Below are 25,030 nucleotides of genomic sequence, written 5' to 3' on the forward strand. Positions count from 1 at the left end.
CAAACACAGTAATCTAAAAAAGATGAAAAGGCAGAGAAACACCCAGCAGGTAAAGGAACATGAAAAATGCCCACCAAGCCAAACAAAAGAGGAGATAGGGAATCTACCTGAAAAAGAATTTAGAATAATGATAATAAAAATGATCCAAAATCTTGAAAACAAAATGGAGTTACAGATAAGTAGCCTGGCGGCAAGGACTGAAAAGATGAAAGAAATGTTTAACAAAGACCTAGAAGAAATAAAAAAGAGTCAATTAAAAATGAATAATGCAATAAATGAGATCAAAAACACTCTGGAGGGAACCAATAGTAGAATAACAGAGGCATAGACAGGATAAGTGAGGTAGCAGATAAAATGGTGGAAATAAATGAAGCAGAGAGGAAAAAAGAAAAAAGAATCAAAAGAAATGAGGACAACCTCAGGGACCTCTGGGACAATGTGAAATGCCCCAACATTCGAATAATAGGAGTCCCAGAAGAAGAAGACAAAAAGAAAGGCCATGAGAAAATGCTCAAGGAGATAATAGCTGAAAACTTCCCTAAAATGGGGAAGGAAATAGCCACCCAAGTCCAAGAAACCCAGAGAGTCCCAAACAGGATAAACCCAAGGCGAAACACCCCAAGAGACATATTAATCAAATTAACAAAGATCAAACACAAAGAGCAAATATTAAAAGCAGCAAGAGAGAAACAACAAATAACACACAAAGGGATTCCCATAAGGATAACAGCTGATCTATCAATAGAAACCCTTCGGGCCAGAAGGGAATGGCAGGACACACTTCAAGTAATGAAAGAGAATAACCTACAACCCAGATTACTGTACCCAGCAAGGATCTCATTCAGATATGAAGGAGAATTCAAAAGCTTTACAAACAAGCAAAAGTTGAGAGAATTCAGCAGCACCAAACCACTCTTCAACAAATGCTAAAGGATCTTCTCTAGATAGGAAACACAGAAAGGTTATATAAACATGAACCCAAAACAACAAAGTAAATGGCAACGGGACCATACCTATCAATAATTACCTTAAATGTAAATGGGTTGAATGCCCCAACCAAAAGACAAAGACTGGCTAAATGGATTCAAAAACAAGACCCCTATATATGCTGTCTACAAGAGACCCACCTCAAAACAAGGGACACATAGAGACTGAAAGTGAAGGGCTGGAAAAAAATATTTTAAGCAAACAGAGACCAAAAGAAAGCAGGAGTTGCAATACTCATATCAGATAAAATAGACTTTCAAATAAAGGCTGTGAAAAGAGACAAAGAAGGACACTACATAATGATCAAAGGATCATTCCAAGAAGAAGATATAATAATTATAAATATATATGCACCCAACATGGGAGCACTGCGATATGTAAGGCAAATCCTAATGAGTATGAAAGGAGAAATTAACAATAACACAATAATAGTTGGAGACTTTAATACCCCACCCACACCTATGGATAGATCAACTAAACAGAAAATTAACAAGGAAACAAACTTTAAATGACAAAATGGACCAGCTAGACCTAATTGACATCTATAGGACATTTCACCCCAAAACTGTCAATTTCACCTTTTTTCTCAAGTGCACACGGAACCTTCTCCAGAACAGATCACATCCTGGGCCATAAATCTAGCCTTGGTAAATTCAAAAAAATTGAAATCATTCCAGTCATCTTTTCTGACCACAATCCAGTAAGATTAGATCTCAATTACAGGAAATAAAACTATTAAAAACTCAAACATATGGAGGCTAAATAACACGCTTCTGAATAACCAACAAATCATAGAAGAAATAAAAAAAGAAATCAAAATATGCATAGAAATGAATGAAAATGAAAACACAACAACCCAAAATCTATGGGACACTGTAAAAGCAGTGCTAAGGGGAAGGTTCATAGCAATACAGGTTTACCTCAAGAAACAAGAAAATAGTCAAATAAATAACATAACTCTACACCTAAAGCAACTAGAGAAGGAAGAAATGAAGAACTCCAGGGTTAGTAGAAGGAAAGAAATCTTAAAAATTAGGGCAGAAATAAATGCAAAAGAAACAAAAGAGACCATGGCAAAAATCAACAAAGCTAAAAGCTGGTTTTTTGAAAAGATAAACAAAATCGACAAATCATTAGCAAGACTCATTAAGAAACAAAGGGAGAAGAACCAGATCAACAAAATTAGAAATGAAAATGGAGAGATCACAACAGACAACAATGAAATACAAAGGATTATAAGAGACTACTACCAGCAGCTCTATGCCAATAAAATGGACAACTTGGAAGAAATGGAGAAATTCTTAGAAAAGTATAACTTTCCAAAACTGAACCAGGAAGAAATAGAAGATCTTAACAGACCCATCACAAGCATGGAAATCGAAACTGTAATCAGAAATCTTCCAGCAAACAAAAGCCCAGGACCAGATGGCTTCACAGCTGAATTCTACCAAAAATTTAGAGAAGAGCTAACACCTATCTTACTCAAACTCTTCCAGAAAATTGCAGAAGAAGGTAAACTTCCAAACTCATTCTATGAGGCCACCATCACCCTAATTCCAAAACCAGACAAAGATGCCACAAAAAAGAAAACTACAGGCCAATATCACTGATGAACATAGATGCAAAAATCCTTAACAAAATTCTAGCAAACAGAATCCAACAACATATTAAAATGATCATACATGAATGCAAGGATTCTTTAATATCCACAAATCAATCAATGTAATACACCACATTAACAAATTGAAAGATAAAAACAATATGATTATCTCAATAGATGCAGAGAAAGCCTTTGACAAAATTCAACATCCATTTATGATAAAAACTCTCCAGAAAGCAGGAATAAAAGTAACATACCTCAACATAATAAAAGCTATATATGACAAACCCACAGCAAACATTATCCTCAATGGTGAAAAATTGAAAGCATTTCCCCTAAAATCAGGAACAAGATAAGGGAGCCCACTCTCACCACTACTATTCAACATAGTTTTGGAAGTGTTGGCCACAGCAATCAGAGCAGAAAAAGAAATAAAAGGAATCCAGATAGGAAAAGAAGAAGTGAAACTCTCTCTGTTTGCAGATGACATGATCCTCTACATAGAAAACCCTAAAGACTCTACCAGAAAATTACTAGAGCTAATCAACGAACATAGTAAAGTTGCAGGATGTAAAATTAACACACAGAAATCCCTTGCATTCCTATACACTAACAATGAGAAAACAGAAAGCGAAATTAAGGAAACAATACCATTCACCATTGCAACAAAAAGAATAAAATACTTAGGAGTATATCTACCTAAAGAAACAAAAGACCTATACATAGAAAACTATAAAACACTGATGAAAGAAATCAAAGAGGACACAAATAGATGGAGAAATATACCGTGTTCATGGATTGGAAGAATCAATATTGTAAAAATGAGTATACTACCCAAAGCAATCTATAGATTCAATGCAATCCCTATCAAGCTACCAATGGTATTCTTCACAGAACTAGAACAAATAATTTCACAATTTGTATGGAAATACAAAAAACCTTGAATAGCCAAAGCAATCTTGAGAAAGAAGAAGGGAACTGGAGGAATCAACGTGCCTTACTTCAGGCTCTAGTACAAAGCCACAGTCATCAAGACAGTATGGTACTGGCACAAAGACAGAAATATAGATCAATGGAACAAAATAGAAAGCCCAGAGATAAATCCACGTACCTATGGACACCTTATCTTCGACAAAGGAGGCAAGGATATACAATGGAAACAAGACAACCTCTTTAACAAGTGGTGCTGGGAAAACTGGACAACCACCTGTAAAAGAATGAACACTAGAACACTTTCTAACACCATACACAAAAATAAACTCAAAATGGATTAAAGATCTAAATGTAAGACCAGAAACTATAAAACTCCTAGAGGAGAACATAGGCAAAACACTCTCCAACATAAATCACAGCAGCATCCTCTATGACACACATCCCAGAATTTTAGAAACAAAAGCAAAAATAAACAAATGGGACCTAATGAAACTTAAAAGGTTTTGCACAACAAAGGAAACTCTAAGCAAGGTGAAAAGACAGCCCTCAGATTGGGAGAAAATAATAGCAAACGAAGCAACAGACAAAGGATTAATCTCCGAAATATACAAGCAACTCCTTCAGCTCAACTCCAGAAAAATAAATGACCCAATCAAAAAATGGGCCAAGGAACTAAACAGACATTTCTCCAAGGAAGACATACAGATGGCTAACAAACACATGAAAAGATGCTCAACATCACTCATTATCAGAGAAATGCAAATCAAAACCACAATGAGGTACCATTACACGCCAGTCAGGATGGCTGCTATCCAAAAGTCTACAAGCAATAAATGCTGGAGAGGGTGTGGAGAAAAGGGCACCCTCTTACACTGCTGGTGGGAATGCAAACTAGTACAGCCACTATGGAGAACAGTGTGGAGATTCCTTAAAAAACTGGAAATAGAACTGCCATATGACCTAGCAATCCTGCTGCTGGGTATACACACTGAGGAAACCAGATCCGAAGAGACACATGCACCCCAATGTTCATCGCAGCACTATTTATAATAGCCAGGACATGGAAGCAACCTAGATGCCCATCAGCAGATGAATGGATAAGGAAGCTGTGGTACATATACACCATGGAATATTACTCAGCCATTAAAAATAATTCATTTGAATCAGTTCTAATGAGATGGATGAAACTGGAGCCCATTATACAGAGTGAAGTAAGCCAGAAAGATAAACACCAATACAGTATACTAACACATATATATGGAATTTAAAAAGATGGTCACGCTAACCCTATATGCAAAACAGAAAAAGAGACACAGATATACAGAACACACTTTTGGACTCTGTGGGAGAAGGCGAGGGTGGGATGTTCTGAGAGAATAGCATTGAAACAAATATACTATCAAAGTGAAACAGATCACCAGCCCAGGTTGGATGCATGAGACAAGTGCTCAGGGCTGGTGCACTGGGAAGACCCAGAGAGATGGGATGGGGAGGAAGGTGGGAGGGGGGATCGGGATGGGGAACACATGTAAATTCATGGCTGATTCATGTCAATGTATGGCAAAAACCACTTCAATATTGTAAAGTAATTAGCCTCCAACTAATAAAAATAAATGGAGAAAAAAAAAAAGATACTCCTATCACTTTTTTCACTTAGAAGTTCCAAGGGTGGGGAGCTGTGAGTCAGGAACCATGGAGGAAGAACAAATATGTACTTTTTAGAGTAAATCGCAATATCACAGATATCCTGCCACAAACACCACAGGCGGTCAAGAGACACAGGACGGATGTGGATCAAGGAGGTGGGGCAGACTTTCCAGAGGCCACACACTGGAAGGCAAACAGAACAGGACAACAGTGGAACACAAAAAGGATGTCTTGAGCCTGCAGAAAGGAGAGCTGACAAGTTTGTCTGGTTTGAGTCACGTGGTTATTTCCAACTTTTCAAAACATAATAGAAAAAATTTTAAAATAGAGAAGGTACACACAAAGCATCTTGATTTCTAGCTACTCTTGAAAACCTGGGCAACCCTTGCATTTCCTCACCAGAGTAAAGTCACAGCTACCTTCATTAGAAGGACACTTCTCTCGTAGTTTTTCGCTAGTGGGGCTGTGTTCTGCCTACGGCGTGTGCTCAGATGGCCTGAACATCTGTGGCTGTCTCTCAGCGGGTTACTACTATTGGTCCATTGGGGTCAGACAGTGGTAGCCTGATCCTTCCATCATACGGCTCTCCCTTCAACCTTTACCTAATGGTTTTGCAACCACAGAACCAGCCCCAAACTGACCCTGTCCTGTTTCTAACAAGATATTAAGTTATTTTCCAGGGACAACAGAAGGAAACCCCAAGTCATGCAGCAGAAGCATGCAGGAGATTTTTGATCTCAGACAACTTGGAACCAAAGTTGTTCCCCCTTCCTGACTCTGTGAACTCTAGAGCCAACCTGGTGAACTCTAGAGCCCTCTGAGAAGAGGAGGGTCTGCTGGTCCAAGAAGATCTGGTGCTGAAGCCCCTCTCCCACACCCTACCATGAATGGCCAAGCCCCAGAGCCCTCAGATCACAACCTGCCCCAGCAGAGCTTCCACACACCAACCTCCTCCCCTGCCTAAGAAAAGTCTGACCAAATCCCAGATGGGGGGACAAGTTTAAACCATGTTTTCTGGCCCCGTGCCGGATGACCTTGCAACAAGCTTTTCTTTTCTCAGAAGCTGGTGCCATAGCACTGACTTCTATGTGCTACAACAGTGAGTCCATTGCTTAGCCCGTTTGAATAACCACTAATAATCACTGCCTAGGCCCCGTTATTTTGAGAGTTACTAACAGGTGGTTTCCTGATTCTGTTACTGTCAATACAGAAATAGCTGGAATTCTTCTATAAAGAACTTTCTCAACTTTTGGCATTCTAAAACAAAGTGCATATAAGAAAGGAAGGATAAACACTAGATTCTTTTACTTCCTTTTCAGGGTTCAGAATAATAAACTGCCCAAAGCAGCCAAATATCTCCTCCTCATCATTTCTGTGAATTTAAGAAGGCAGTTTTGTTAAAGAAATATAGAAAGAGATTATAGAGGGAGGATGACTTTGGGTGGGAGAAAAGAGAGGGAAATAGAAGGAACAGTATTTTTTTCATTCACACCAGCCAAAGGTCAACTCTTCTATGTTAAAAAAGACAACAATCGGAGAATTTTAAGAGCTGCTTTTAAACTGTCAACAAGAATAAGACTGGCTGGACTGACTTGATAGTTGAGTTTTGGATGACTAACTTTTAGGTTCACCTGTTTTAGGTCAAAGATGGTACCTGCAGAATGAGTTAGCTCCTTTGGGGCTGACACAAAATGAATATTGTTGTCAGTTAACCTAGTAAAGTTTGCTCAAGGTCAGTTTTACTGTCTAGCAGAATATTCTCTTCATATAGATGACTGAGGGTGAGGACAGCATATTAGTCTGCCAGGGCTTCTGTAACAGAATTATTTTCCTACAGTTCTGGAGGCTGGAAGCCCAAGATCAAGGCATCAGTAGGGTAGGTTTCCTCTGAGGCCCCTCTGTGTGGCTCACTAGGAGCTGTCTGCTCTCAGCATCGTCACCTGGTCTGTTCTCTGTGTGTGCAAATCTCTGGTATTTGTTCTTCTTACGAAGACATCCTGTTGGATTAGGGCCCCATTCTTAAAACTTTGTTTGAGCTTAATCACTTCTTTTAAAGGCCCTGTCTCCATATAAAATTACAGTGGGGGAGAGAGCTTTCAGATAAGAATCTGGTGGGGACAGAATTCAGTCCATAACAGATACAGACTAAAATGCAACAGTGCCCCATATGTTGCAGGCTGCATTTGTTCTCTGAGCTAAAATCCTCCTGCCCTTCCCTTGGCTCATCCTCTCTGTCTCCACTTGCCTCCTTGCTGTTCCTCAACCACATGGCATGTTTCTGCCTCGAGGTCATTGCATGTGCGATTCTCACTACCCAGAAAGCTCTTCCCCCACCAGTGCCCAAGTGACTCCTTGCTCACTTCTGCCAGATCTGTACTCAAAGCTGCCTTTTCAAGAAGGGTTACACCGGCCACTCACCGGCAGTTCACAACCAATACCATCTCTACCTAATGTTTCCTGTATCCTTACCATATCTATACTTTCCTGATAGCTCAGCTGGTAAAGAATCTGCCTGCAATTCAGGAGACCCTGGTTTGATTCCTGGGTTGGGAAGATCTGCTGGAGAAGAGAGAGGCTACCTACTCCCCAGTATTCTTGGGCTTCCCTGGTGGCTCAGCTGGTAAAGAATCCGCCTGCAATGCAGGATCCCTGGGTTGGGAAGATCCCTTGGAGAAGGGAAAGGCTACCCATTCCAGTATTCTGGCCTGGAGAATTCCATGGATGTATAGTTCATGGGATCACAAAGAGTTGGACACAACTGAGCCACTCTCACTTTCACTTTACCCTATCTACCTAGCCATCTACTTTGCTCCTCTATCTTGTTCATTGCCTGTCTCCTCCTTTGGGACAAAAACTCAGAAGGTCAAGGAGTTTTATCTGTTCACTGCTCTTTCCTCAGGACCGAGAAGACAACCAGGCCCATGGAGGGGGCTCTGTATATTTGCTAAGCAAATAGAGGATTTTTTTTTTTTTTTTAATGAGGATTTGGGAAATGAAAGACAGCAAAGTGCAAATTAGACATTTTAAAGTTCTTAATTTTATGTTTTGTAGTTTTTGATTATAGCTTATAAGTTTGTTATACATTTTTTTGCAGAGATGTGCTAAGGGCTTTTGATTATAGCTTGTAAGTTTGTTATAAACATTTTAAAGAGATACGTGCAAATAAAATGATCAAAATGACACTGAAGTTGTGAACCCGAAAACTCTGAAAATAAAAATGTCTATGTACTTCCCAAGATGGACACAGAACGTAGAAGGCATATGACCTGACACCATCTGTGCACTCATCTTACACAACAGCCACACGCACACCATCCTCTCCAGGAGAGGTGGCGGAGGCAGCGGCGTCACAGTGGGCCTGGGCTGTGGGCCCGGCAGGCCTGCCACGTCCTGATGCCTGAATGACACTAAGTAATTCAGAGGATGGTGAGAGGGCTACCTTGTCTGCAGAGCATTTTCCCTCCTGACAAGGGTGTCTCACATTCAATTTTATAGCTTATCATGAAAATTTGAAGAGCCAGATATAACTTCCCCGCCCATTTTCCCTTATTAATTCTGCCTTATTTTTCAAATTGTTGAGTCCTAGGTAAAATATATTTTTCAATCTATTAACAGCATCACATGAACTTCCTTAATACAACCCAGAACAATGTGTATACTGTGTAGAATACACGATGGCTTAACTGCAGGCCCGGCCTGTCTTCTGCATCATCAGTCACCGTGCTACCCAGGACGCGGGGAGTTGCGATAGGAGCCGGCATACTGGCTGCGCACACCATGTGCCCTTACATAGAAAACTCTTACCTGGGGTGATAATAGTCGCTTTTCGCTTCTTTTACTGGCACGGATGTGGCAGACCTTAAATGACCGATGCCTGGGAGGACAGCTGAGGAAGTGTGTTTGGTTGATTTTTATTTTTTATTGCTTTGTTTCTATTATGGGCTTTTTTATTCCCCCTGTTAATGAGTAGAGTCAGGAGACACTACTCCCACCCCTGTCCTTTTCCCAGAAATTCCCTCCCCGTCGCTTTCAAGAGCTGTCTTTCAAGGAGCCATAATTTGTGAATAAGAATATTCTGTCTGAGCATTCTTTGTGTGAGGCATCAAAGCTTGGAATGTAGTTTAAGGCTCTAAAAATAGAGTTTGGTCTTGAGACTTCATCCTGAAAGCAGATGTACTCAACTAGTTGACAGTTTCACATGAAACTGCTTAATATAATCCAGAATAATGTGTATATTTTATAGAATAAAACCCCATGTAACTACAGGTCAAAGATCGGGTGCTCACTTCCCTAACCTGTCTGATATCAGGAAAATCAGTGAAAATCTCAGGGCTCGAAAACAAGGACTCTGGGTTAGACAGTCTCTAGAGAAACCTTGCAAAGTTTTCACATTCTCTGACACTATCTTCCTTTAGGTCTTGTATACACTATGAGTGAACCTAAAAACAAGCATTTTACTTCTATCCCATCACTCACTGTCTTAAACTAAAAGTAATGCCAGAGCAATTTGAAGATGTAATTCTTAAGTTCAACCTAACAAATCAGAAATATCGACAGATGGAGGAATTGATGCCATATATTAATCATTTTAGTGTATGTTGCCCCCTACCTGATTTTCTACATTTAGAACAAGGACACCATAAAAGACCACTGACAAATGTGGACAAAGCACAAAGACAGCATTATAGTAAATTTCATCATTAGTTCTGAGACAAGGCTACATAATCGGAAGTGTTCTATTGTTCTCACATAGAGATATCATGTTCAAGGAACCTCAAAATAAGATGAAAATGCAGTCCTATGAAAACAGCATGTTGTTCTAGTCTCCTGGCAAAGTTTGTTACTTCCTTTACCACAACCCGTCAACGGCAACATCATACCTTTAGCTTAAAAGCCCTGTGAGGGCATCCACATAAACAGGGTGAGCCCACAGCACCTATTATATCACCACTCACAAGGAGAATTATCATGGATATTCCATTCTGCTAAAGGTGATAAAAGCTCTACACTATATCACAAATATTTATTCTGTACTTGTTAGGAGGGGACAGAAGAATGAAACACACATGATCTCACTCTGAAGGCGATTAGGTCTTTGTAGGATGTGGAAGCTAGTTCCTTATGAAACTAGCTTCTTGTAAAATCTTAATAAAAATGTGAAGTCCCTATATTTGCATAATGCTTTAGTTTCCATAGTGCCTTTGCATCAATGAGACCACCTCAAAATATGCTCTCAGGTAGAAAGAGGTATACTATACCTATTTTTCAGGTGGAAAGAAAGCCAGGCTCAGAATGGTTATGTGGTTTGCTTATGGTCCCAGAGGAAGTGGAAAAACTGAGCCTTGAATGAAAGTCTTTGGACTCCAAATTTAGGGCTCTCTTTACTCCCACAGAGCCTTACCATGAAGGATTCTAAATTAGGCTCTGTGAAGAGACACAACTCTCACTACAGGAGGTTTATGACTAAGTAGTTTTTCAGGGTGAAATAGGGCTTGCTCAGAAAAGCTACTGCCACACATTTTACCAACAACTTTCAGTTTGATTCTAGGATTCAGAGAACTGGATTTGAGCCTTAACTCTGCTGAGGATGAACTGGGGCAGAGGGTAGGTTCACTAGATCTCTGCGTTTCAGTATCTTTGTAGCTCAAAATGAAAATTTTTACTCAATTATATACGGGGTTCTTTCTGATTTGAACATTTTAGACAGTTTTGCATTAGAACAGCCCTCTAAAGGCTGTTTAATTTTTTTTTTAAACCCACATGTTTAAATTTTCCTAAAATTCAGTTATATATATATATATATTTTAAATAGCACTTCTAAGAAGTAACTGAAAGCCCAATTGGTCCCAGGACTTGTATTGCCTTTCCTTTATACCTAACCTAACCTAAGAGTGGACCTTTTAGACAGCAGTGTTAGAACATCTACATCAGAACATCGGCGGGTGGGGGCCAGGAGGCTGGATTTCCACACCTAGGATTTGAACCCCCAAGTCTGCAGGAACAGAGCCTGCCTTAGGTTACCTCTTGGATAAAGAGGGAGGCAGTCAGGGAAAAGGGACAGTAGACACATCCTACAGACGACATGGAAACTGCTGACACCATCACGCTAATCTGAGACTCTAGAGACCTTCACTCTGATTTTTAAAACAGTTGTCATTCTTCTTTTCTAAACGTGCAAATGGGAAAATGGCTATTTTTTTTGCTAAAAATTCATTTAAAAAAAGAAGAAATCAGAACATGTCACTCCATGTAGTCCAAATGGTCACAACTGTGTAAAAAAACAAAATCACAATTGCGGAAGCTGAAGGAAATCCATTAGCACGCTGACGGCGGTTAGTGTGGGGCAGTTCCCAGCCCTCCAGGATTAATTCAGGGCCAGGGTCACCTCTCTTTTTCTCCTGTCATTCTTCTGTATTTTCTTAATTGTGTGGCAGAGGGAGTTAGTCGGTGTTTAATGCAGCAGCATAACCTGCTGAGGAATTGGCCTGGGTCCTTTCTTACTGTTGGACACCCCTGTGGGAGGCATGACCGTGTCCCCAGTCCACTCCTGAGCATTGCCGAGAAAGAACAAACAACGTAACTGTGCTGTCCACACGGGACCCGCCGGCAGCAGCCTCTCCCTGATACGCCCTCTCCTTGGCCTCCAGGACCCCAAGCTCACCCGCGTCTCCTCAGCCTCTGTGGCCGCAACTTCTCAGTCCCCTTTGCAGGCCCCCCACAGCCCCAAGCTAACGGCACAGGCGCTCCCCGGGACTCTGCCCCTTCTCTCCCATCCGCGGTCACTGCCTTAGTGACCTCATCCAGTCCTTCGTCTCACGAAAGCGCTCCTGTGCTGAGGCTCCCAAATATACATCTCCAGCTTGGGCCTCTCCTGACAACTACCTGTGAGAAGCTTTGGTTCTGGGGTTCAGACCGCCTGGCCTGAGTCTTGGCTCAACCTCCGGTAGCTGTGTGGCCTCATATGAGTAACTTCGTATTTCAGATACTTCTTCCAACGGGAGCAGGAGGTGTTCCGCTGAGCAGAGGAAATGCAGCCATGCCTGGCAGGCCCCTGGGCAGCACGGAGGCTGGGGGGTTACCTCTGCTTCTGTCAGAGGAATCTCTGGGCCACCATTTCCTCGGTAAAGACAACCAGGTGGCCTCTTTTTGGAAAACCTGCTGGGGAAGCCTCAGCATCTGGATGACTTGTAGTGAGTGAAAACCCAGAATGTCACTTACAGTCTTCTGCTTGGTAAGCTGACAGATAACATGGATTTTTTTTTTTTTTACTATAGCTTGAAAAGAATATCTTGTATTTGAAAAGAAATGAAAGGCTAATGTTGAAACTATCATAGTGAAACTACTATTTGTCTAATCAAACTATTTCCTGAGAATTTCAGTTGATCTGTCAGTGAGGAATTAGGGAGTGGCAAAAATAAAAACCACCAACAAACTCTTTGAAGAAAATTCTTCTCATCGAAACCATCTGCTTCCTGACTTACTGATCTGACCCATGTGACACCAAAGAACTATGAAAATGCTGGAATGAGAGAGGGCAGGGCTTCCCGGCCTGGCTGCTGGTCCTAGGAGCGGCTCTCTGGAAAAAAGGAAGCCTGGTCGAACGTCGGCCCAGTCCATGTCTCTTAGAGCTGGGCGGGCACGTGAGCATGTGAAGGTCAGACATCCTCCGATAAAGGAAACTGTGGACGCCATAAGCCAGCTCATCCTAGACGTCAACAGAAGCCACCCTTCAGTTCCAGCTGTACGGGAACCTCCCTTCTCTTCCACCCTGACACCGAGACCTCAGCTCCCTCTGCTGGTTTTCCCTCACCTCCCCAAACACTCAGTGTTGGGGTACCCCAGGACTCAAGAGTCGGGCCACTTCTCCTCAACTCATTCTGTAGAAAAATACCTGTGAACGGTTCCAAACACAAAGTGAAGCCCCTGGTTACACTGGAGGAAGAGGACAGAGAATAATTCTCCAGACCCAACTCACCCTCCAGCTGCCACTTCACGTCCTTTGATTCACAGCAAAGTTCTTTAGAAGACTTGCTTGTCCCTATTTCCTCAAATTCTGTCCTTCCATTCTCTCTAAACCCTCTCCACTCAGGTTTTTTGCCTTGAGCACTGCACTGAAATGGCTCTTTCCCAAGGTGAGTCATGCCTTCCAAATGCTAAATCCAACCGTCTGTCCTCAGACCTAACTTCATGGGCCCAGACTGCAGGATCTGATAAAGCTGGATTGCCCTCTTCACCTTGAAATAGAGACTTTCTCTCCTTGGTTTCTGTGACACTCCCCTAGTTCTCCACCAACCTGTATGGCCATTTCTCAGTCTCCTGTGCGAGGTCCTTCACTTCCTTGGAACTCTTTTCTCCTGGCTTTAGACAAAAATCTCTTTAGACAAAGATCTCTTAGTGATCTTGTCTGTCCCTGCAGTTTTGTTTGTTTTTTTCAGTATTTATCTGCTGAGATTCTCAGATAGGCATCTCCAGTTTGGTCCTCACTCCTCACCTTCCTCCCCACCTCAGTAAAGAGCAGCCCCATTCTCAGCGCTGCCTTCCCCAGTTCCCTCACACCTCCACTCAGTCCAGTGGCAGACTCTGCTGGCTTCATCTTAAAATGGGCGCAGAAGCCAACTGGCGCTCACTGCCTATGCACGGCTTATGTTCTAGTTCATTTCACAGAGCTTGTTCACACGAGTGGCAACAGGCTCCCATGCTGGCTCCCTTTCAGAAAGCAGTGGGAATCACCTCTTCCAACGTGAGCCAGGCACTGTCAGTTCTCTGCTCCCTAGCCTCCGATGGCTCCCACCTCAGGGGAAGAGCCCAAATCCTATGACCGATAACAACCCACAAGGTCCAGTCCCCCACTTTTCATGGCGACCCACTGAGACCGAGTTTGCCACTGTGCCTCCATCACAGGGGACGCTCTCTCCTGGCCGGAGGCGTCTGCTCCTGCTGCTCTTCACACCTGGGATGTCCCTGCCTGCCTCCCATAAGCCTCCCAACTTCATTCAACTGTCACTTTCTCAGTGAGACCCGCATCACATTGGAGATCTCATACTTCTTAAAAGCCTCCCAGCTTGATATGTCTTTCTAGCACTTACCACAAACACAGTCTGTGTCTTATTTATCGTGTTTAATATTTTCCCTGCTAGTGTGTGAGTCCAGGAGTGAATCCAGGAGCACAAGGGTTCTTGGCTTTTTTGTTTACTACTATGTTTCCAGGAAAATACCTGAATATAATGGGCACTCAACAGTATTTGTTCAATAAATATTTCATTTTAAAAAATGAGCTGCTATGTTTCATCAAAATTCTACTCCTAAGTAAACTGAGTTTTTTTAATAGCTAAAATCTCAAAGCCAAAGAATCAAGGCTTCCTTCCCAGTTAATCATTATTAAATACGGTAATAAATCCCAGATTAGCTCTACTACTGGTTAACTGAGGTTAAGAAGAAATGGATTTTTGTCATCTTTGATGGTGAAAACCTTATAGATTGTATTTATTTCTTTTCTGCCCCAATTATGTATGGCCTACTGAACAAAAACATAAATTGCAAGATTCAGGAACTTGTACCTAAGAGGTTATCACATTAAAGACCAGGTCCTTCCTGTCTGAACTGGCTTTGCAAGTTTATAGGAATTTGGGTTGGAAGCCTGTTTTATTCAGGGGCTACTGGGGCTTATTACTAACGGCCTAGTAAGAGCTTGTTTTGCCAAGATCTTCCATTTTTAACAGAGCAGGTTCTAACTGTTGGCAGGTTCTAACTGTTCAGAATTTTACCATAATATATACAAGACCTATCAATGGAAGAAGTCAGGGGATTATTGGGCTTTTCATCCTTTATAGGAAGCACATTTAAAATATAGTTAATTTTCAAGTGAAGAAAAAGCTGTTTCCAAGTACTTGAAGCATCTCCTAATAACAAAGTGTTAATACAACCCTCATTCTACATTTCTTTTCATCTCTTCAACACTGCAGTAGACAGGACAGTCCAAACATGTACAGCGCAGTGATGACAGCTCAAGCATAAAAGTAAATCGCCATATGTACCACAGAAGTATTTGAAAGGAATGTAAATAGAAAGAGTAGCTCAACCATATCCAAATGTCTCAATTAGTTATTACTAAAATGTTAAAATTTCACCAATTTACAGCACTGCTTTACTTACAAGACATAAAAAACTATACATAATAATCAGCAGAGAAGAATTTTAATCCTTAGGATTAGACAGAATGGACACTCCAAGTCGAAGTCTTTAAAAAAGACAGAAACGATATTATTTGAATGAATGGTACTAAAATAAAAATGTATTTTAGCAGTTAGACTTCACTTAGGGTTCAAAATCGACAACACAGGTCAGTTTCCGATGTCTATGAGTGAAGCAGGCCAGGCATAGGACTGGCACAGCGGAATGTCCAGGCCCCACCAAACAGGGTGGCCACCACTTGGGACCAGCTAATCATGGCTATGTAGGGAGTGGGTCCCAGTGTGGCTAAACATACTCTTACGAGAAAACGAGTTGGGAGGAAGAAAACTCTACTTTCACACAAAACTTAAAACATTTAAATCTTGTATAAAATTTTTATACAAAATTTCTATTTTGTATAAGTTCAAAAAAATTTTAGGTAAGATTTTCAACTTTTAAAAAAAAGTGATGTGTTGCTGAAGCGAGCCCTTGAGCTCAAATCTGCAGGTTATGGGGAAGGAGGGACAGTGAGGATAAAAAGTATATCCAAACAACCATCTGGCCTCAAAGTTTCACCCTCAACTTCAATGTGGAGCCACTCGTAGAAGACATCTCTATGGAATGAATGCCCATGTATGCAGGGTCCTGCAGGGCCATTAGAACCTCTGAGTACACTGCATGCCTGTAAATTCAGTTCCTCTCACGACTCACCTTCTTAATAATAAGAGTTCTTACAACATAAAACCAACGGGTGACACTGAAAATTTGCAACCAAAGAAACCAATGCCACGCTTTAAGTTAGGAAGGTAACATGAAATAAGAATGGCATGACCAAGATTATGGCCTTTTTTGTTTTAGGATTGAAAAAAACAGGAAAGGATTTCTTTCATCATTTGTCCACTGCTTTTGAACCAAGAGAAAGCAGAGATCATCCTGTAATCGTTTCTTACTTGCTGTGAGTAGTAAGGCCAACAATTCTCGCGAATGCCTGTTTTAGTTATGTGTTGTCCTGTGGGCAAACAGCAGGCACATGTCTGCTCTGGGAAGGCACACATCTACCCAAAATGTTGGGTACTAGAGGGTAACAAGGTGACGATCCAGTGTTGCGTTCACACCTGATGTGAACTATGTAAACTGATGACTGTGCACGTACATAGAGGGAGGGAAATTAAGTTTTCATTATTTTCCATGCTGCTATGATAAAAAACAAAAAAGGTTTACTCACCACTTGCAACTAACATGGAGTGTCTACAAGTCCAAGCAACAGACATATTTATCTTTGCAGAGATCCAACCCTACACCACGATTAAAATGAGATTTATTTGGATAAATATGGTTAATAACTCTGAGCAGATTTATGCTCTTGCCAACATGGTGAATTCCCTCTTTGTGTTTATTCTATTTATTGCTTTGGAGCTTTGTCAAATGAATCATTTGGAAGAAACTGATGGCATAAGGCTAATTAGGGAAAAAAAATAAAGCTAACAACAACTCTGAGAAGCAAACTTGAGGCTAAGGAAACTGTCTTAAAGTTTGTTTTTCACATATTCAACCTTCTACAGTCTTCTCCTGTTTGTTTAAAGGACTTTCTAAATAGACCCAATGGGATCCTCCTGGCAGTCCTAAGAGCATGGAAAAAAATACAACTTTCTATATTTGAAATTCTGGGCAAGCTTAGAAGGTACAAGTAAAATCACTGATTAGCCACTTTTCCTTCTGCTCCATAAGTGCACTTGCCAAATGTAGCTGTCTGGGATGCTTCCTAGTACAGAGCTTGCTGGCGGCGCCTAACACCATCCCAGGGCAGATGGCTTCCTGCCAGGGATCAGACTCCTTCAGCTGTTGAGTAATATGGGGACTAGACTATCAAAAGCAGTTAATATTTGGCTTAGACCAAGGCCAACTTGTATCTAAGTGGTTCTTCATAAATCTAAAATATGGTCCAATAAATCCACCCAGTGGCTGAATGTCACTGGCCACTACCATGGAACTGAAGTCCCTTTTGAGAACTCATGGTCAACCTACCTAAAGATGTCCCACTGTCCAGAACTCAGGGGAACCTGAGGTTGCCTGCATTCGCCCAAGATACACTCAATAGTAGCCAGTAAAGAATATTCTTCCCTCTTACTTTTAAAGTTAAAATTATTCAGTTAGGTGAACTTAACTGGAATGCTGCAGGCAACTTAGGTTTCATTTCAAAACCTTAGTTTGTAAGGCTGTCAAGTTGGTAGACATCCAGTCAGAAAGCTTTGTAAAAGGGCCCCATTACCACCATACTGGCCTGAATTGCAGGGTTGGGTGTCTGTGTATGTATGTGTCTATTCTTGTAGCTTCAAACAATTCTTTTTTCTCTCTTCTGGAATCTCTGGATTCACTTGTCAGTTGGTTTACAATAGAATTACGTTTTGTCAAAAAGGAATAAGCCTGACCATCTCCGCCAGGGGATCAGTGTGAAAACCTAGGAGGTATCAGTCTTGTGGTAGGAGATGTGGATGGTACCTTTGGAAGCACAGTTAGTGTAAACGAGGCTGTGGAGCTGCAGGGCGCGAGCCCTGAGAGACTCTCCCCACTTTGGCCATCACCTGGTCCTCCCACCACCAGCACCACATTACCCATCACAACATATGTATAAACAGCTCTATTATATGCCCTGTGGTTGCATTTGCAATTAATATTCAGAATACTAAGAAAGCATCAGTGATAGTCCCATTTTAAACATAAGGAAACCAAGGGTTAGCATTGTAACCTGTCCCAGGTTATAAAGCAGGAGCCTCAGGAGTGAAATTCACCTCTGGCTAACTCTGAAGCCTGTTCTCTTATTACACTGCCTCTTTGTACATGGCCTTGCTGACATCTTTTAAAAACCCTCCTCCTATTGCTCTGCCAGGAATGAAGCAGTCAGAGCTTTTCTCTCGCCTAGGAAAGTCTTATCTCTTTCTGAAGTTTAGTTCATTTGAATTTTTCTACTATACTCAGCTCTTTGGATAATTTTTTTTTCCATTTATTTTTATTAGTTGGAGGCTAATTACTTTACATCATTACAGTAGTTTTTGTTATACATTGAAATGAATTAGCCATGGATTTACATGTATTCCCCATCCCAGTCCCCCCTCCCACCTCCCTCTCCACCCGATCCCTCTGGGTCTTCCCAGTGCACCAGGCCCGAGCACTTCATTTATCGTGTATCTAGCTCACTCTCATTATTGAGAGTAGGAGCAACAGTGTCCTCTGACTTTCTTCATCCTTACTGGAAGTGGAAGTCTTTCTCACTTCTCTTGGTAACTCCCTCTTGTGTTGTTTAGTCATTAAGTCATGTCTGACTTTTGCAACCCTACGGACTGTAGCCCACCAGGCCCCTCTGTTCATGGGATTTCCCAGGTAAGAATACTGGAGTAGTTTGCCATTTCCTTCTCCAGAGGGTCTTCCCGACTCAGGGATCGAACCTGTGTCTCCTGCATTGGCAGGTGGATTTTTTACCACTGAGCCACCTAGAAGCACCCACCTCACGTTTATATTTAAGTCTTCCTCCACACCTTTCCTTGAGAGGTAAGTTAAGCCTAGTAAAACTCTCAGAAATCTATCTGTGCTATCACTTCTACACAGACATTTACTGAGATTTTTTAAAAGACCCAGAAACTATCTTCATAAAAACAAACCATAGTAGGCACTACCTTCGGGGTTACAAAAATTCTACCAAAAACTGAACAGCAACATATATGCTTATTAATCTGGAATGTATAATTTAGAATTTTGCAGATGGCAAACAAGTATCTAGGCATGAAGGGCCATAATATATACAATATCCATAATAAACGAAGGACTTAACTCATCTGTATTCAGACAGATAAGATTTTGTTTCCTTATTCCTATCAAGTCTGACCCAGGAAGGACTTAGGGCAGAGTCAGGTTTTCTTACTCTCATTTTACTTGCGAGGCCTCTGAAATCCAGAGAGAGAGAGTGACCACAGAGCCATACAGCCTGCAAGAAGCAGAGGTGGACCCAGGCTCTGGCAGCCCAGTGCGGCACCCATTCCGATACTTGTTCAACTGCAATACTGATCAAATGTGCCATAATATCCAAGGGTGATTTTTTTTTTTAATTTTTTACTTGAAAATAATTTCAAAAACATACAGAACAGTTCAAGGAACAACCACACCTCCTTCACGCAGGTTCACCTATTGCTAACATTTTACTCCATTTCTTTGCGATCTGCTATCTGTCTATCCAGGGCTTCCCACGTGGCACAGTGGTAAAGAACCCACCTGCTAATACAAGAGACGTGGGTTTGACCCCTGGGTGGGGATGATACCCTGGAGAAGGAAATGGCAACACACACCTGCATTCCTGCCTGGAAAAAAATCCCATGGACAGAGGAGCCTAGTGAGCTGCAGTCAACGGGATCACTCAAGAGTCGAAAACGACAGAGCAATGGAGCAACGCACACCCATCTGTCTGTTCATCCATCCTCATAACAATATTTTCTGAACCACTGAGAAGACATTGTATAATTATGGCCCTTTACCCCTAAATACTTGAGTTTATATTCCCTAAGGGTTTTGCTACACACTACAGTACAAACATATTTTAAAATGATAACATCTTCTACTATCTATGTCCCCTTTTGTTCACTGACCTAAGAATACATTTTTATCGTTTTCCTCCTACCATACAGGGTCCAGCACAGGATCAGCTACCGCATATGCTAGTTGTCACTGCCCTTTAGTATTATTTAATCTGGAACATTTCCTCAGCCTTTGTCTTCTATGACATTGACATTTTTGAAGAATATAATCCCCTTTTATTTCTTTGGAGAATGATCTTCATTTTTTATTTCTCTAATGTTTTTTTGTGATTAGGTTCAGGTGGTACACTTCCAGATGGGTTACTGTGAAAGAGATGCTGGGTCTTTCTCAGGTTCTCACATCCAGAGGCACATGATGTCCATCTGTCCCTCACAGTGACATTAATTTTGATCATGTGGTCAAGCTGTTGCCTGGTTTTTCCATTATATACTTATTATTTTCCCCTGAAACTAATAAGGACCTGGGGCAACACCTTAAGACCGTAAAATAGCTTGCTCCTCCTCAAGGATGAATTTTTATAACAGTATTTTCACTATGTTATTAAAAAAAAAAAATGACCTCTACATCGTAAAAAAGCCCTAGGTTTTACTTATTATTCCCGAATAAGTTCCATGCCAATTTTAACATCTGTTTTTATTACAGTAGTCCATGTACACTGGTTGTTTATTAAAAACCATTCATTAACTGTCTGCTATCTTGGGTAGGATACTGGCAATTTGATTTGTAAATTCAACTGGTATTAATGTCCTAATTTTGGTTCAATTAAAAAGAAATCTCTTTAACTTATGCAACAGTAGGGATTTAGAAATTAAATTAAGGTATATAACTGCAAAAACATTCTATTCAAAAAAGAAACTTATAAAAGAACTTACTCCTATTTGTTCAAATTACATATGGATTCTGGTTATAATGGTATTAGTTATTTTCCAGCCTTTTCTAAACAGTACCATTTTGGGTGAACTTTAAGTCAAGGTCTTAACTTGGATTAAATATAGTTAGCTTATATAAAATGTTTGAATGGCCAAGTGATTTTAGTTTCTAAGTTTGGTAAAAAGCAGAAAGAAGGCAATTTTTGGAAGGCAGAGTAAATTAAAAAAAAAATTTTTTTTTTTTCAGAAGTTGCTTTTAAATTTAAAAAAGTATTATGGCTATTGTTTTAGTTTTTAAAGATACCTCCTTTCTCATTTTGCCACCACAGTTTGCAACATACAGAAAGCATGTTTCACAAACTGTCATCATGCTGAGTGGGTATGCCACTAATTCAATAATTCTTTCATAGAAATAAGGAAATCAGGGTGGGTAGGCCAAAGGCTTTCTCTCTTAAAAAGAATATAAACTTTGCTATAGCTCCTCTTTTCTCTTCTGAGCTCAGTCTCTCATCTATAATTTTGTCATACTTGCAATACAATAAAATTCCAGGCTTTATGACAGAAGAGATATTTTTGGGTTTTGTTGGTTTCTTTCTTTGGTTGTTTCTTGCTTTTTTTTTGTTTTTTTGATCACTAGAATTCAACAACCAAAGCTTTAGTGTTTCGGGGTTTTTTCTCTGTTTGTTTTTTGCTTGGGGGTTGCAGGGAAGCATCTGCAGCCATGCGAGGAAGGAAGGGAGCAGTATGAACTCTCAGCAAGGAAGCCCAAACACACGGTGAGGCGAGTGCAGCAGCCCTATCTGTTGGTGCATCAATACCACCAGCTGCAGAATTTACCAACATTATGAAAACCACGTCCGCCAGATGTCATGCAATACAACAGGAAGCCAAATATCTCTGGGCTTGAGGCACGATTCTCCACGCTCTTTCCTCCCATGTTTCAGGGTGTCTTCAGGGGGCCACCAGCAGGGACAACAGGGACCTTATAACAGGATAACAGGGATAACAGCCCACATACAGAGCTTAATAACATGCCTGTCCCTACCAGACAGGCTTCAGTCTTGAAGTCCACCTCTTCCAGGTATTCTTGTTGTTGTTCTTGATGTTGTTAAGAGGCAATCTTAGCTCAGATTCTACGTGTCAGGGGCAGGAGAAACTTAACTGACTACAAGCCAGTTAAGGATTTTTGTGGCTTACCGGGCTTATTATAAAATAATAATAATAATGATAGCTGTTTTTGCCATTGGGAAGAAAAGAATGTTTTCTTTTTGAATGTTTGAAAATATTTAAAGTCACTTTCCCACTCATTATTTTTTCCTTTATTTTTAATTGGAAGAGAATTGCGTTATAATGCTGTGCTAGTTTCCACTCATTCTTTATACCCATTCTGTTCAGTATGGTAGCCACTAGCCACACATGGCTATTTGCATGAAATTTTAAATTCTGTTCCTCAGGCACACCAGCCACATTCAAGTGCTCAAGGCCATCTGTATCTAGTGACTATCCTATTGGACAGCACAGTATAAATACAAAGCATTTCCATCAACACAGAAAATTATTTTAACATTGCTCTTAAACTCATCACCTTTTTTAAATGAGCCACTATGATTCAATTCTCTTTGTACTATGGAACAAAACAATCTTCCTGCATACTCATATGAAATAAATATATGGATACAATCCAAATACTGTATGAGAAGACAAAGGTGGAAGTGATCTCTGTAATATTTTCACAAACACACGCTGTCCTCACAAAGCCCTGTGATGCTACCAGCTTGCTGGATAATATTCAGAGGCCCGCCTGGATGGGTGTTCCACGACAAAGAAGCAAGAAACTATTCTTTCTTACGTGTCACCTTAATTTGTTAATGATGCCACCTATATCAAACAGTTTACATCAGAAGTTTCCTTACTTACATATCCAAATGTGTAAAATAAATCATGTCCTCTGGAAAAGAGGCTGCCCAGCTTCACAGCTTTGTAATTGAGGTACTTTAATACCAAGTAAACATTGTAGGCCACAGCTGTTTCTAAAAAATTTTATGAACAAGAACAGGAGGCCGGTATAATATAAATCCACAAATGATGCTTCTGACTCCCAGGCTCACCCGCTGTGAGGGCGGGGAGGCCACGCAACTCAAGAGGAGCTGCGTGGGCATTCCTGCGATGCTGTAACCCCTGGGGGACAGCGGGGCGCAGAACAGGGCGCGTGGGGCGGGGTGCGCAGCACACGGGGCGCAGACCTTTGACCCTGTCCTGAGGATGCCATGTCAGACCACCTGGCACATGAGGCAGGCAGCCCTTGCACACACGCAGGCACCTCTGCCCTCACACGTGCAGGGTGCGTCCAGGTGCTGGGCTAACTTTGCCTCGGCTTCCTTAGGTCTTCCCATCCTCCCCACAAAATCACCCAGCCCCGTCAACCCATTACCCACTTTCTCTTCCCCAGTCCCAGTTTCTTCTTATTCACAACAGACAAAGAAGAACAAGGTGAAAAAAAAAAAAAGGTTTTTCCTAATTTCCTCTGCTCCATCATCAAAAGCAAAAAAAGATCTGCTCTTTTTCTTTGGGATTGGTAACTGTTCTTTATCAGATTCTCATAAAGATCACAGAGCTACCACCCAAGAGAAGCTAAAAAAAATTCCCTGTGTCCACCTGGCCAGTTAGAGGTTCCCGGGCTGTCTATAAGACTTTCTGGTCATTCCCCTCCCACCCCCTCCTACCCTCTCCCACCCAGCTCTCCCCGCTTACCTTGGCCTTCCCATCCTGGGCGGACATGTATCCAACACACATGCTCTCGGTCGTGTGGCTCCACAAAAATTCCACTGCCAGGGAAGGGAATACAAATAGGCACATTCAGATCACAGATGGAAAATAAATCTCTGCTTTTTAATAGAACAGTTAAAGATAGCTTTATATTCAACACACTCGGCTCCCGACTTTCCATTCGCTCCTTCATAAATGTCAAGATGATTTAGTACTCAAAAGTGTGTAATGCCATTTACTGTGAAATGAAAAATGTATTTCTTTCTTGTCAAAACTTATGATTATTACATGTAAAATAAATGCTCCTCTGTTTGAAACTTGTAACATTAAACACACACACATACACACACGCACACACACTTATGCATACAGTATACAATGATTTAGTAAACATTATATTCCATAACGTAGTTTCCTTTAAAACACACATACACACACACTCCCTATGTCAAGGTTTTTTAAATATCATTCTCTATGAAAAGGAACCAGGGTTCCTTGGAGAAATGTTGATTCCAGGGCCTGGGCAGAGAAAATATTAAACAAATCTGGAACATCTTTTTGTGCCAGAAGATAAGGAAGTCCTCAAAGAATGATGAAGGCTTGAGAAAGGACCCATGGATCAGCCTGAAGAGACCCCCACTGGCCATATCTGTGTCAATCTAAGTATCAGAATAAATAGTAACAGTAAAGAATTATCATTACTGAACAAAATTTAAATCAATGAGCCCATAGTAGTCCCAGGTCCCAGCCTGTCTAACTAATACAAACAAATAGGAATAAGTAAAATGGGGGAGAAGAGAAAGCACTTCCTTGTAGCTGAATGCCAACTAATAAATACAGAAGAAATAACAGAGTTAGAAAAGCATCACACTTTCAAAAACTAGGAAAATTTGAAAAGGAGTATGCTTTCTACAAAGTCTCAATGGGATCTCTCCAGAAAATTCTTATGAAATACAAAGGGGCAAAGGGTAAGTGAGTTCACTGTGGAGAAACCCAATGGACCCCACTTTAATCAAATGATGGAAGCTAACATCACCCAGTAAGGGGCAAATCAACACAACGTGTCTCCGGATCAGACACCCTGAGACTCACTGCCACTTGTGCAGTGTTCCCGCCAAAAACACAGACTCAGAATTGCAGGGGGAAACACCACACAAATCTGATATAGGAACACTAATAAATAAACTGGCCTGAACTCTTCAAAAGATGTCCAAGTCAAAAAATACAAAGTTGAGAAACTGTTCCCATTTAAAGGTGACGAATGCAGCCCAGGGAATTCCCTGGTGGGCCAGGGGTTAAGACTCTGCTTCACTGCTAAGGGCCCAGGTTCAATCCTGGCCAGGGAACAAAGATCCCACGAGCTGTCCTGCATGTCCAAAAGCAAAGAAAGAAAGAAAGAAGACAAAGGCGATACGACAACTAAAGGCAATGTGTCCTTCTGGATGGAGCCTGGATAGGGGTGGGGGTGTTTGAA

General features: G+C 41.1%; 1 protein-coding gene across 5 annotated transcripts in view; it reads right to left on the reverse strand.

Moving 5' to 3' along the window:
* The window catches only part of TASP1 (taspase 1), a 248,285-nt gene that overhangs the window by 11,589 nt on the left and 211,666 nt on the right, over window positions 1–25,030 (reverse strand). For all 5 annotated transcript variants that reach the window (XM_070471902.1, XM_070471900.1, XM_070471901.1 and 2 more), the window contains one exon: window positions 23,542–23,615. In XM_070471902.1, coding sequence (XP_070328003.1) covers window positions 23,542–23,615 — 74 coding nt within the window. Of the gene's footprint in view, window positions 1–23,541; window positions 23,616–25,030 lie in introns of those variants that run through there.

The sequence above is a fragment of the Odocoileus virginianus genome, chromosome 9 (genome assembly GCF_023699985.2).
Source record: "Odocoileus virginianus isolate 20LAN1187 ecotype Illinois chromosome 9, Ovbor_1.2, whole genome shotgun sequence".
Classification (NCBI taxonomy): Eukaryota; Metazoa; Chordata; class Mammalia; order Artiodactyla; family Cervidae; genus Odocoileus; species Odocoileus virginianus.